Genomic DNA, 12,349 nt, shown 5'->3' with positions numbered 1-12,349 from the left:
TCAGGGGATTAGCCCTTGCAGCTAGAGAGTTTTTGGCAGGAGTTTCAGGCATATTTCTGGAGGGTTGCATTCAGTGGCAGCGCAGAGCACTGAGAGACTGCACAGAACCCCAAGGGGGTGATTTTCGGGGGTCGGCCATTCCAGGAGAGCTTTCTGGGTTTTTCTGGGTTTCTTGAGTAGAGCCCGATTCCAGGGTTTCAGCCTTTTCTGAGGAGGGGAGCAGCCCCAAATCATCATTTGTTTTCTAGCAGGAACAGCATCCACGCAGAGAGGCCATTCTTGTCATTCTGAGAGTATTTCTTCACTTGCCTTGTGCAAGTCGAGGTGCCATCTGTCTAATCACCTCTTGTACTCATTTTATTGCTCAGTATAATAAAATGGCTTAGCCTTTCTCGCTGCATTTCTTGTGTATCTACTTATATTTCCGGTTTACATTATTATATGTTGTTCCGCTGTTATTTTATCACTTCTAGGTTATTATATTGTTTGCACATATTTAGTTGGAGCTTTTGCTGGGGTTTGAGGAATATTCTGGGTTAGGAATATTACAGTGGTATCAGAGCATAGATCTGGCTCAGCCTGTGGAGCTAGCAATCTATGACACCGGGGAAAAGCCCTACATTTTTTACAGAGGTAGGAGATACAGAGACACTGGGCGTAGGTTGGAGAACACTTACGGAGAGGGAGACTGTGTTCCGGTGGTGGACGCAGAACAGGAGGAGCCTGTGGTGGACGCAGAACAGAAGGAGCCTGTGGTGGACGTAGAGCAGGAGGATCCGATGGCAGATGATGACGGGAAGAGATTTGCGGACATGCTCCTCAAATCAGTACAGGATCTGTCGAGGCAGATTGAGGTGATGGGGCAGAGATTCACGGCAGTAGAGGCTAGACAGCGTGAGAGCCCACAGGTTTTCCAGGTTGGTGAGGGATCGGGTGCATCCCACCATTTGCCAGAGCAGCGTGATACTACTCAGCAGGTGGCCTCACATGCCCCTACACGCTCTACCATGCCCACTTTCTTAGGAGCAGACACAGGGGCCAGAGCCCAGCAGGAGGCAGAGCTCGGTCATATGGGCGATTATTTTGCAGAAGACCAGGCCTATGGGCAGGAGTTCAGGGAGACTCTCTCATTTAGAGACTTTGTTCAGCTCCAGCGGGATAGTAGACCCCGCGACCATCACAGAGGGTGTCGGAATTATCATGATGGTGACATCCACCGTGCAGCTAGTAGATTTCACATGCCTACGTTTGATGGTTCATCAAACAGTTCGGCAAAGTCTTGGGTGGAGAAGCTGGACATTTACTTCCACCTTAACCAGTTGTCGGAGACGGAGGCCATCAAGGTGGCGACATTACATTTGGATGGTGAGGCCCAGGATTGGTGGTTCCATGGGATGGTTACACTCGGACACTCCACAGTGACGACATATGCCGAGTTCTCCAAGAGATTGATGGAGAGGTTTGACCGGAGGGATCCGAAATAGCACTTTGTGGAGCTGACAAGGCTCAAACAGATTGGGAGCCCAGAGACCTACATTTCAGATTTCTTGAGGGTTTCAGTGATGGTGCCAGATCTGTTCGCGGCACGGAGGATCTACTTGTATGTTGAGGGGTTAGCAGAGCCACTTCAGGGTCTAGTCAGATCCGCTAGACCAACCACCCTTCAGGATGCTATTAGTAGGACCCGGGACTTATAGGATGTCTTACCCAGGTCCCGGACACCTTACCCCAAGCGACAGGCTTTTCAGCCTAAGGGGAAGGATGTGAGGATTCCGCCTCCAAAGGGGAATCCAAGACGAGTACAACTTGATGATGATGTCAAGAGGGAGTTGAAGAAGAAGCGGTTGTGCTTCACCTGTCAGGCGTCGTGGGCACCGGGACATAGATGTGTTGCTGGTAAAGCACATTTTATTGAGGTCTTCTCCGAGAGCAGCGAGGAAGAGGATGAGGAGGATGATGTGGAGACAAGAGGTAGTCATGCCGCGCAGGATCGTTTGCCACCTCCACCACCAGCGGCGGGTGGTGCAGCTTTTGCACCTACCAGAGGAGCCCTTGCAACATTGCGAGGAGTTCCCAAGTATTTGACACTGCGCATACGGGGGGCAGTACGTGGCCAGCGAGTATCAGTTTTGGTTGACAATGGGGCAACCCACAACTTCATCGATGCACAGATGGTTGAGTGGAGAGGTATACAGACAGAGAGCTTTGATGGGTTTTCAGTTTTGGTCCCAGGAGATCAGACCATGGTGTGTGCACGATATGTACCAGAGTTATCTGTGACGATGGGCACTTACACATTGACTGACCACTTTTTCGTAGTCGATATTCCGGACACCAACATGATATTGGGTGTTCAGTGGCTTATCACTCTAGGGAAGGTCACGACAGATTGGAAGACCCTAGAGATGGAGTGGGATGATGAGAAGACAGGGAGGCATGAGAAGATACGGGGACAACACACATATCCGCCTCAGACTGTTTTGGCTCATCGGATGGAGGCAGTCTTCTGGAAGGGAGACGTAGAGTGGGTAGTGGAGCTGCGTGCATCAGAGGCAGGGACTGCAGGGCAGACGGTACACCCAGAGATCCAGTCCATCCTTGATCGGTATGCCATAGTGTTTGGAGAGATTCCACGAGGACAGCCACCGGATCGGGGGTTTGAGCACACTATCGAGCTTGAGCAGGGCATCCAAGGAGTGATCACCACCCCCTATAGGCACCCCAAGGCCTATCGGGACGAGATTGAGCGGGCTATCCAGGAGTTGCTGGCTCTTGGGCATATCTGACCGAGCACGAGTCCTTTTGCTTCTTCTGTGGTGTTGGTGAAGAAGAAAGACTGTACATTGAGGATGTGCACTGATTACAGGGCCTTGAACAAAAAGACCCTGAAGAACAGGTACCCCATACCCAGGATCGATGAGTTGATGGACGAGTTGAGAGGGGCACGTTTCTTCTCAAAGATTGATTTGAGATCTGGGTAACATCAGATTCGCGTGAGGGAGCAGGACATTCCCAAGACCGCCTTCAGGGGCCACTATGGGCACTTTGAGTTCTTGGTGATGCCTTTCGAGCTAACCAACGCCCTAGCTACATTTCAGTCCTGTATGAATCACATCTTCCGTAGTCACTTGAGGAAGTTTGTGTTGGTATTCTTGGATGACATTCTCATTTACAGCAGGACTTGGGAGGAGCATCTCCAGCACATTGAGACAGTGTTGTGTATCTTACAGGAGCAGCAGTTCTATGCCAAACTCTCCAAGTGTGAGTTTGGGTTGATGAAGATGTTGTATCTGGGACACATCATAGGGGTGGACGGAGTGAGGGTCCACAAGGAGAAGATCAGGTCCATCAGAGAATGGCCAGAGCCGAGAAATGTGACGGAACTTCGAGGATTCATTGGCATTTGTACTTACTACCGGAAGTTCGTCAAAGGTTTCTCGCAGCTTGCTACACCCCTGACAGATTTGACAAGGAAAGGGGCATTCAGTTGGTCAGATACAGCGCAGCAAGCCTTTGACAGGCTCAAGGAGGTTATGAGCAGCTGCCCAGTGCTTGTGTTGCCAGACTTTACGCAGCCTTTTGTTTTGGAGTATGATGGGTCGGGAGAGGGGATCGACGCAGTATTGACGCATGGAGGTCACCCTATAGCCTTCAAGAGCCGGAAACTCCTTCTGCACGAGAGGTTGTATTCTATATACGACAAGGAGATGCTGGCCATCATGCATGCATTGGCTAAGTACCGGCAGTATCTGGTGGGTAACAGGTTCGGGGTGAGGATTGATCACAACAGCCTCAAGTTCCTTTTGGAGCAGAAGCAGCTACAGGAGAGGCAGCAGAAGTGGATCAGCAAGATCCAAGCATATGAATTTGACATTGAGTATGTCAAGGGTAAGAATAACGTGGTAGCAGATGCCCTTTCACGTAGACCAGCCACGTTGTCTCTTATGAGCTTGGATACAGACTGGAGGGCTCAACTCTTAGTAGAGTACTCCAAGGACAGGTTTGCATGTGAGATTCTGGACGGACAGGTGGCAGATAACAGGTACAGGGTGATCGATGAGATCATCTATTACAGGGATCGGATCTTCTTGACTGAGGGGTCTCAGCTCAAGAAGAAGATACTCCAAGCATCACATGACTCACCATTGGCAGGCCATCAGGGGTTTACCAAAACCTACAGGGCCATCAGAGAGAGGTTCTCATGGAAGGGCCTCAAGGAGGACGTACTCCAGCATGTCAGGGAGTGCGATGTTTGCCAGAGGAACAAGGGGGAGATGAGCCATCCCGCGGGATTGTTGCAACCTCTTCCCATTCCGAAGGGGAAATGGGAGAGTATTTCGACGGACTTCATCACAGGGTTGCCCATGGTACAGGGCAAGGATTGTATCTTTGTCGTCGTTGATCGGCTGACGAAGTACACACATTTCTTTGCCATATCCGCACATTATACAGCAGCACAGGTGGCCAAGCTGTTCTTCAGAGAGATCTTCAGGCTACATGGTCTTCCTAAGACCATCGTCAGTGATAGGGACAACCGTTTCATGGGCGGGCTTTGGCAGGAGCTTTTCCTGTTGGTGGGGACGGAGTTGACACCGAGCACCAGTTATCACCCATAGACGGATGGGCAGACAGAGATAGTTAACAAGTGGCTAGAGGGCTACTTGCGTAACTATGTCAGTGGGCAGCAGCAAGCATGGTTGAAGTGGCTACATCTAGGGGAGCACTGCTACAATACTACACATCACATGTCCATTGGTATGTCACCATTCTATGCCTTATATGGGTATCATCCTTTATCTTTTGCTGACATGATGTTTGGTGATAACAAGGCTCCCAGAGCCAAGATTTGGATCCAAGAGAGTCAGGATATTCTCCGAGCTCTCAAGGATAACATGGCTACAACATAGAATCAGCAGAAGCTGTATGCCGACAAAGGTCGAGTGGAGAGACAGTTCGAGGTAGGGGACATGGTCTACCTACGATTACAGCCATACCGACAGTCATCACTAAAGCAGAAGGGGGCTGAGAAGCTCAAGCCCCGCTTTTATGGGCTGTACAAAGTGATACGCAGGGTTGGACGAGTTGCATATGAGCTGGAGCTGCCCCAAGGCAGCAAGATTCATAACGTTTTTCATGTATCATGCCTGAAAAGGGCATTGGGGCAGCAGGTGACAGTGACAGATGAGCTACCACCCATGGATGACGAGGGGCATTTGGTATTGCAGCCGGAGGCTATTATTGATACCACGGAGAGGCAGCTACGGAGTAGGACGGTCCAGGAATTCTTGGTGAGGTGGAAGAATTTGCCGGATGAGGGTGCCACTTGGGAGAGTGAGAGGATCTTGTAGCATCCATCGCTTCAGTTGCTTGAGAACAAGCAACATTTTGCCAGGGGACACTGTAATATTCCTAATTAGCTATGGCTAATTGGAATATTCGATTTTGTTCAATTTTTGCCTTCTATAGTTATTTGTAAATAAAAAGTGAGGAAGGGGGGACATAACTCACTTTAGAATAAAAAGTCACTTCCTAGGTAGCACAACATTGTGACTTAAAGGGGAGCCAAGGGGGCCAAAGGGGGACGCAGAAATGGAGCCCACGTAGACACATGGAGAGACTGCGTAGGAGGGAAGAACACGTGGCAAGAGGAGAAGCACGCAGGAGGAGGTGAGCCTAGGGATTGTGAGAGGCAAAGGCTATAAAATAGAGAGGAGCCCCCTCATTTTGGATCATTCAATTATGTGCATTTTGAGCTAGTCATTTCGACTTCTAAGCATGCTGGTTGTTTAGCTAGTCTACAGCACTGTTTAGTGCATTGAGTGTCTCCGTTCGGAGATCTCACCCTTAGCCCCGGGGGACTTCGAGTGCCAGCTCGGGCAAGGTATTTACATTGGCATTTTAGCGGTAGATACGTCAGCATTTCAGCAGCAGTAGTGGCAGCGTTTTGGAGGACTGCGCAGCACTAGGAGAGGGACACAGTTCTGAAGGACTGCGCAGTACTGTGAGAGGGACGCAGTTCTGGTTTGGGGGTTTGTAGTGTGTGTTGTGCTGAGAGATAGATCAGGGGATCAACCCTTGCAGCTGGAGAGTTTTTGGCAGGAGTATCCGACATATTTCTGGAGGGTTGCATTCAGTGGCAACGTAGAGCACTGAGAAACTGCGTAGAACCCCAAGGGGGTGATTTTCGGGGGTCGGCCATCACAAGAGAGCTTTCTGGGTTTTTCTAGGTTTCTTGAGTAGAGCCCGATTCCAGGGTTTCAGCCTTTTCTGAGGAGGGGAGCATCCCCAAATCATTATTTTTTTTCTAGCAGCAGCAGCAGCATCCACGCAAGAGGCCACTCTTGTCATTCTGAGAGTATTTCTTCACTTGCCTTGTGCAAGTCGAGGTGCCATCTGTCTAATCACCTCTTGTACTCATTTTATTGCTCAATATAATAAAATGGCTTAGCCTTTCTCGCTGCATTTCTTGTGTATCTGCTTATATTTCCGGTTTACATTATTATATGTTGTTCCACTGTTATTTTATCACTTCTGGGTTATTATATTATTTGCACATATTTGGTTGGAGTTTTTGCTAGGGTTTGAGGAATATTCTGGGTTAGGAATATTACACATTTAGCTGCTGGCCGACCTTGACAATTTGTCAAATAAATACAAATAAATTCATATCTCCATAAATACTTGTCGGAATCGGATGATCTTTAGATCAATCCTACACCTCTCGACAAGAGGAATCTAGGAAAAATATCAGCTGCCATAAATAAGGTGACCTGCATGGAGTTTGGCCCTAGTTGCCAATTTTAACACTTTCATCAAGTCTACCATCTCCTTTTGGCCTTTAGCAAAATCATTTATTGCTCTAAGTAGACTGTTGAAGGCTGCTCCTCCTTATCACCCATATTTGGCTCTTCTATCTCAGGTGTTTCTTCAACTTCTTTCCCTTTATCTGATGTTTCTTCACTCTCACTATCTGGGATATCTTCTTCTGTAAGAATAGGCTCTCTATAGGTAAGTTTCCTTCTATAAGTTATCCCTGTAAAAGGACTTTCCTCTGTCGTGAAATCACTGACAAGTTGCCTTCAAACCACACAGTTGTCCAAGAACATTTTCTGATACCACTGTAAAATTCCTCCTTGGAAAAACTTAATTTCTCATAATAAATTTCTGAGTTTGGGTTGTAGTTTAGTGACGCATTTAGACAAACAGTTTGACTGTGTACTGCTTAGGTGTTTTCTCACAATTTCAACTTCAGAAAATACACAGAGAAAATGACATGCACCCAAAATAAAGCCACCAATGAGTTCAAACTAATATATTCCAAGCTCAAAGATTTACATAGGACTGATATATGATTGTTGTTATAGAAAGAAAACAAATAGATAGCTCCCTTTTTGTATGCACTATGCAAATATATTGGAAACAATTGGAACAGAGTTACCTGGGTACAATGGATGATTCGATGAAGTATATCAACTCCTCAGCGACATATAAACTCAAAATTTGCTCCTTTATGTACAACACATCAAAACGTCCCAAAATCAGAGAGACAATGACTTAGCAAGGTTGGAATGGTGCCCTTATAGCGTTGCCTTCAACCATGAAGCAAAGTTACTTCAGCGTACATATTAAGGACTCAAATTTAAGTGTCAGAACTCATTCATCTTAGGCATATACACCCAGCAGGTAATATCGCAGAGATCCCATCCTCATACTCAGAGAAAATCGGTTTTTGTGCCAATTGAACGCGTTCGGGATGACAAAGGAAAACAGTGGAAACTCGACCTTCAAAATGCAGACTTTGACCCAATCAAGGAATGAGTGACCCACTCCTCCAAAAATGTTGAAACATGTGCTACTATGGCAGGAACTCATCCCTGTGTTTATTCATCAAGATCGTCCTCTGTCTCTGATGGATCGAATGGCAGAATTAGAGGAGCACGTTCTTCTAATAGTATTGACTTCAATGCAAACCTGGGCTTGAATCTTTGGCTCCCTCAAATTTGTCTTCAACTTGAAAGATGATAAATGAAGAACAATAAATCAGAAATTCAACTAATAACACCTCTTATAAATCATATCTCTGGTAAATATTTTTCTCATTTGAATTATAAGGATGAAATCTGAGTGGTTTCACTCTTTGTACCAATTAGAGTGTCTTATAAATCATATCTCTGGTAAATATTTTTCTCATTTGAATTATAAGGATGAAATCTGAGTGGTTTCACTCTTTGTACCAATTAGAGTGTCTAGTTTCAACACTAAAACCAAATATGATGGCTAAGGTTCCAAACCATAAACTTATGATTTAAAACTTTCTCCTAGAGCTTTTTTTTCAAAAACTCAAAATGCATGAATGAGGAGTGTGTCATCATTTTCTCTCTTTTATACACTTATCGCCACTTTTGCTTCCATTTTACCCTTTTAACTTTTATAAAGTTAAAATAATTTTTCACTTGCCTACCCCTTAGATTTTTATAATGTTTCCTTTATGAAATTAAATCCCCTTAAAAAAAATCCCCTGCTTTAGCCTACGGGAACTACATTAGGCTAGCGAACTCTGTCATAAGCTTCCAAACTTCTAAGTGGTTGGGGACATTACAAATTTGCATAAGAGATTTAAATTCAATGCATTAAAAAATAATGGATGGAAAAAATGATCATATTGTCAAATCATCACTGTCCATAATTATCAAAATAGAAGATATATGCTTAGAATATCCCTGAAATCTTCCTGAAATCCCTGAAATCTCCCCATAACATCCTTGAAATCTATCCAGACCATCCCAAAATCTGCCCAGTACATCTTGGGGGCAACCAGCAAGTAATCCAATCCCCAATTAAAGGCACAACAGTTTGGAGATGTTTCTTAATATTCCCCAAATCCCCAGCACACGGAAACACAGCGTACATGGGTTTTTTGGGGAGACAGGTCCCATGCAACACAGCAAGATGTCTCATTTCACCAACCCGCTTAACTATGCAATAGAGATGCACAAAAAGCCAAGAAAAAGGGATTTTAACCTTGATGGGATGATACATTATCAATTTTTACCAACTATCCAAGACCATTATTTTTTACCATCTGCCCAAGATAAGTGAGAGACAATCGGAAGTGTTATAAAATGCAGTTACAAAATTTATATTAAGTGGGAATGTCGTTCGAATATTAATTATGTGGCCTGTAATTTTGACCTGTTGTCTTGATGTCATGGTTTTATTGCCCATGGTTTTGATAGTGATGGACACAGTTGTTTTGACAAACCATCTTTGTGACCCTCTTGAATAGTCTAGATCTTATTTTAGCTTAACGATTGTGGCCAATGTTGCTGGCCATTTCCTGTTTTGTTTTGTGATGATTAATTGTTTTGACCAACCATCTTTCTGACCCACTTGAATAGTCGAGTTCTTATTTCAGGTTAACCATTGTAGCCAATGTTGTTGAGCATTTGGCTATTGTTTTGACCAAAAGCTTTCTGACCTTCTCTAATATTGGAGTGCTTATTTTTTGTGTGCTCATTGATTCATATATGTACACACAGAGCTTCGAGGGGTTAGCTCAACGGGTAGTGGCCAATGTTGCTGGGTATTTGTTACTTCCCTGGTGCCTAATTCGAATTTCTTGATAAAGCGCACTGTTCTATGTTAATTGATTTAATTAGGATGCCATCCATGACTATGGAAAAACATCTCCTAGATTTCCATATGAGTGTTTGAAAAGTCCACACGTGAACTCTTCTTACCACTTCCCTCGGACTGCAATATAACCAAGCAGCCAAATAACTCGCCCAAAAAAACACACACACAGCAACTACCAGCTGTTAGCAATTCTAATATAGTCATACGGCAAGCAGGCATACACATATTAGACGGAAGGAAAGAAAGAAGAAAAGAACCTTTGTGCACGTAGACAAGCAATGACACCCGATTTCTGTATTGCTTCAAGAGTTAAGGTTTGTTGTAGTGAGTGTGTGAAGAGATTATTATCCCGTCCTCTTGGAAGGGATAGGGATGGAGACGATCTCGGCAGCGAATAATTAGAAGAAGCTGAGCGCAACCCCCTTCCCCTTCCACGTAAAGCCGCACCGCCAACTCCTGCCATTGTCATTGCCATTGCACTATCTGGGCCTTGTGAGCGCGTTAGCTTTTGTTATCGGTAACATATCATTCATGTACAATTTTCTTATTTGCAGACCACTGAAAGCTGGTCCCCTCACCGCCAATTGTCAGTCACTACCACCACCACTCCTAAGGTTGGCGTAATATTGTGAACCCAGACAATTCGAGGTTGGGTGTACTATGGTGAACCCAAACAATTTTAGGATTGTTTTCCTTTTAATTTTAGTTTTCTCGCATACCCCATGTCGCATAATTGATTCAGTTTTTCACCTATCCAAATACAAACCAGGAAGCAAGTTGGTGGATGGTATAAATGTATTTAAAAATACATCACATCTTTAAAATGCTATACCCTGCGTCAGAGTTATTGGTTTGAATTCTATCAATACCAATATTAGCCTATGCATCTAACAATTGTCCACCGCAGCCATCGAATTATGTGTGATTTAGACGGAGTGTCATTATATAAATGCTAATTGGATTTTGTTATTAAATTAATTATTGGATTTTCTTATTAAATTAATTTTGCTATTATGTTTAGAAGTGTTTTATAGTTTGGTAGGCTGAAAATGTTTCATTACATTATATTTATATTAATAAATGATTAATAATAACAAATAAATTTTATATAGATCATAAATAAAATATTTAATTTTTATTTGAATTTAATATTAATTTATATAATAATTATTATATTAAGAAATTAAAAATAATTTATTATTATTATTATTTTAATGTCTATTATAAATAAAATATTTCAATTGTCATTTTAATTTTACATTAATTTTATATAGAAAGATAAGATAATTGAAAGTAACAAATCTTAATTTGATTTATAATTGCTATTTACATTTTAGTATGAAGGAGGTGCACTTCCTTCAATATTTAATATGGAGTTTATAACTGATATTATATTCCAGGAAGAAGGAGAAGTTTATTCATTTTGTGTTCCATTGAAATGTGATATTTAAAAAAAATACATATTAATAACAAAACAAAAAAAATTATATTAGCCATAAATAAAATATTTCAATGTTCATATTAAATAACATAATTGAGGGAGATGAAGTTCTTATTCCATTGGTAGTTGCTTTGTAATTCAAATATAACAAAGTTCCAACATCATATATATATATAGAGAGAGAGAGAGAGAGAAATTTTATTCCAATCATAGGTACTCAATATGGAGTTTATAATTGACATTATAGTCCAGTATGAAGGAGAAGTATAATCATTTTGTGTTCACGTTTAATATATATATATATATATATACCTGGATGCGGGTGTTTAAATGGTATGATGGTACGAAGGTGGCGCTTCACATGGGCAGGTGTCAGCCCATGCACGCCACGAGGTACCTTGCAGAACGAGTGAGCTGGTCTCACGCAAGGTTTTTAATGCGGTTCTTTTACTCCTCCATCCGCCTCTTGGTAAATTGTGCAATGGCGCTTCAAAATCTATGTGCTCCCGCGGCCTCCTCGCATTCCTCTGCGGTCTCTTGGCATTCCTCTGCGGCCTCTTCGCATTCCTCTGTAGCCTCTTCGCACTCCTCTGCGGTGTTGTTGGTAGCTCAGGGTCATTCACTTTCAGTGCCCAATTCCGTCTCTGTTTCAGGCACGAGAGTGTTTCATAGGCATTGCGCTCAAGTTCAAAGGGCTCACGTTCTGGTTAGTCACTCCCCTCCGTGTATTTGCGTGCTTGTTAATCCTCTGTACATTGCAATGCCGAGAGAGCGTCCTAGGATGGGAAGCAGACGTGGAGGCTCCCGTGGACGTGCCACCTCTCAGAGGTCTGCCCCCATCTCCCCCTCTTCCTCGGTCGAGTTGGCACCTGAGCAAAACCGTCCTCATGTTACCAGAGCCGGAAGAGGCAGAGGTCACGGGCGTGGTAGGATGGCTGAATGTGAGCATGCGGCGCATCCAACAGTCCGTTATTGTATCCCCTGCACTCTTGCCAATTCCACTTTCTTAGTTTCTGTTACTATAGAAAATTGTGAAAATCTCAGCGGCCAGGCAGCAGCACATCCGGCAATTCCGCCAGAACAAGGGATGGCGCCTCCAATTGATACTCAACGCCCGGTCATGGGAAGCTCCTCCTTGGCGACTCAAGCTGCCCCTGCAGGTCCAAGCGAGCCTGCTCAGGGAGACCCAACCGGCTCGGTGGTCCTTCGCTCAGACTCGGAAGACTCTTTGCAATACGGGTGTAGGGTAGTGGAGGAACCCTACACTATGGA

General features: G+C 44.1%; 1 protein-coding gene across 8 annotated transcripts in view; it reads right to left on the bottom strand.

Annotated features, from left to right (window-relative positions):
• The window catches only part of LOC149239196 (uncharacterized), a 381,661-nt gene extending 371,186 nt beyond the window's left edge, over positions 1–10,475 (bottom strand). For 3 of the 8 annotated variants that reach the window (XM_089373340.1, XM_089373339.1, XM_089373341.1), the window contains exon 1: positions 9,894–10,453. In XM_089373340.1, coding sequence (XP_089229466.1) covers positions 9,894–10,111 — 218 coding nt within the window. In that variant the 5' untranslated portion in view covers positions 10,112–10,453. Of the gene's footprint in view, positions 1–9,893 lie in introns of all 8 variants that reach the window. The other 5 variants (XM_089373342.1, XM_089373345.1, XM_089373344.1 and 2 more) reach the window with 5 other exon arrangements.
• Positions 10,476–12,349: the final 1,874 nt, after the last annotated feature.

The sequence above is a fragment of the Pinus tabuliformis genome, chromosome 8 (assembly GCF_031772625.1).
Source record: "Pinus tabuliformis cultivar Carrire ecotype Pingquan chromosome 8, CPIR1, whole genome shotgun sequence".
NCBI classification, from domain to species: domain Eukaryota; kingdom Viridiplantae; phylum Streptophyta; class Pinopsida; order Pinales; family Pinaceae; genus Pinus; species Pinus tabuliformis.
This window is presented reverse-complemented; position numbering and strand designations above follow the sequence as displayed.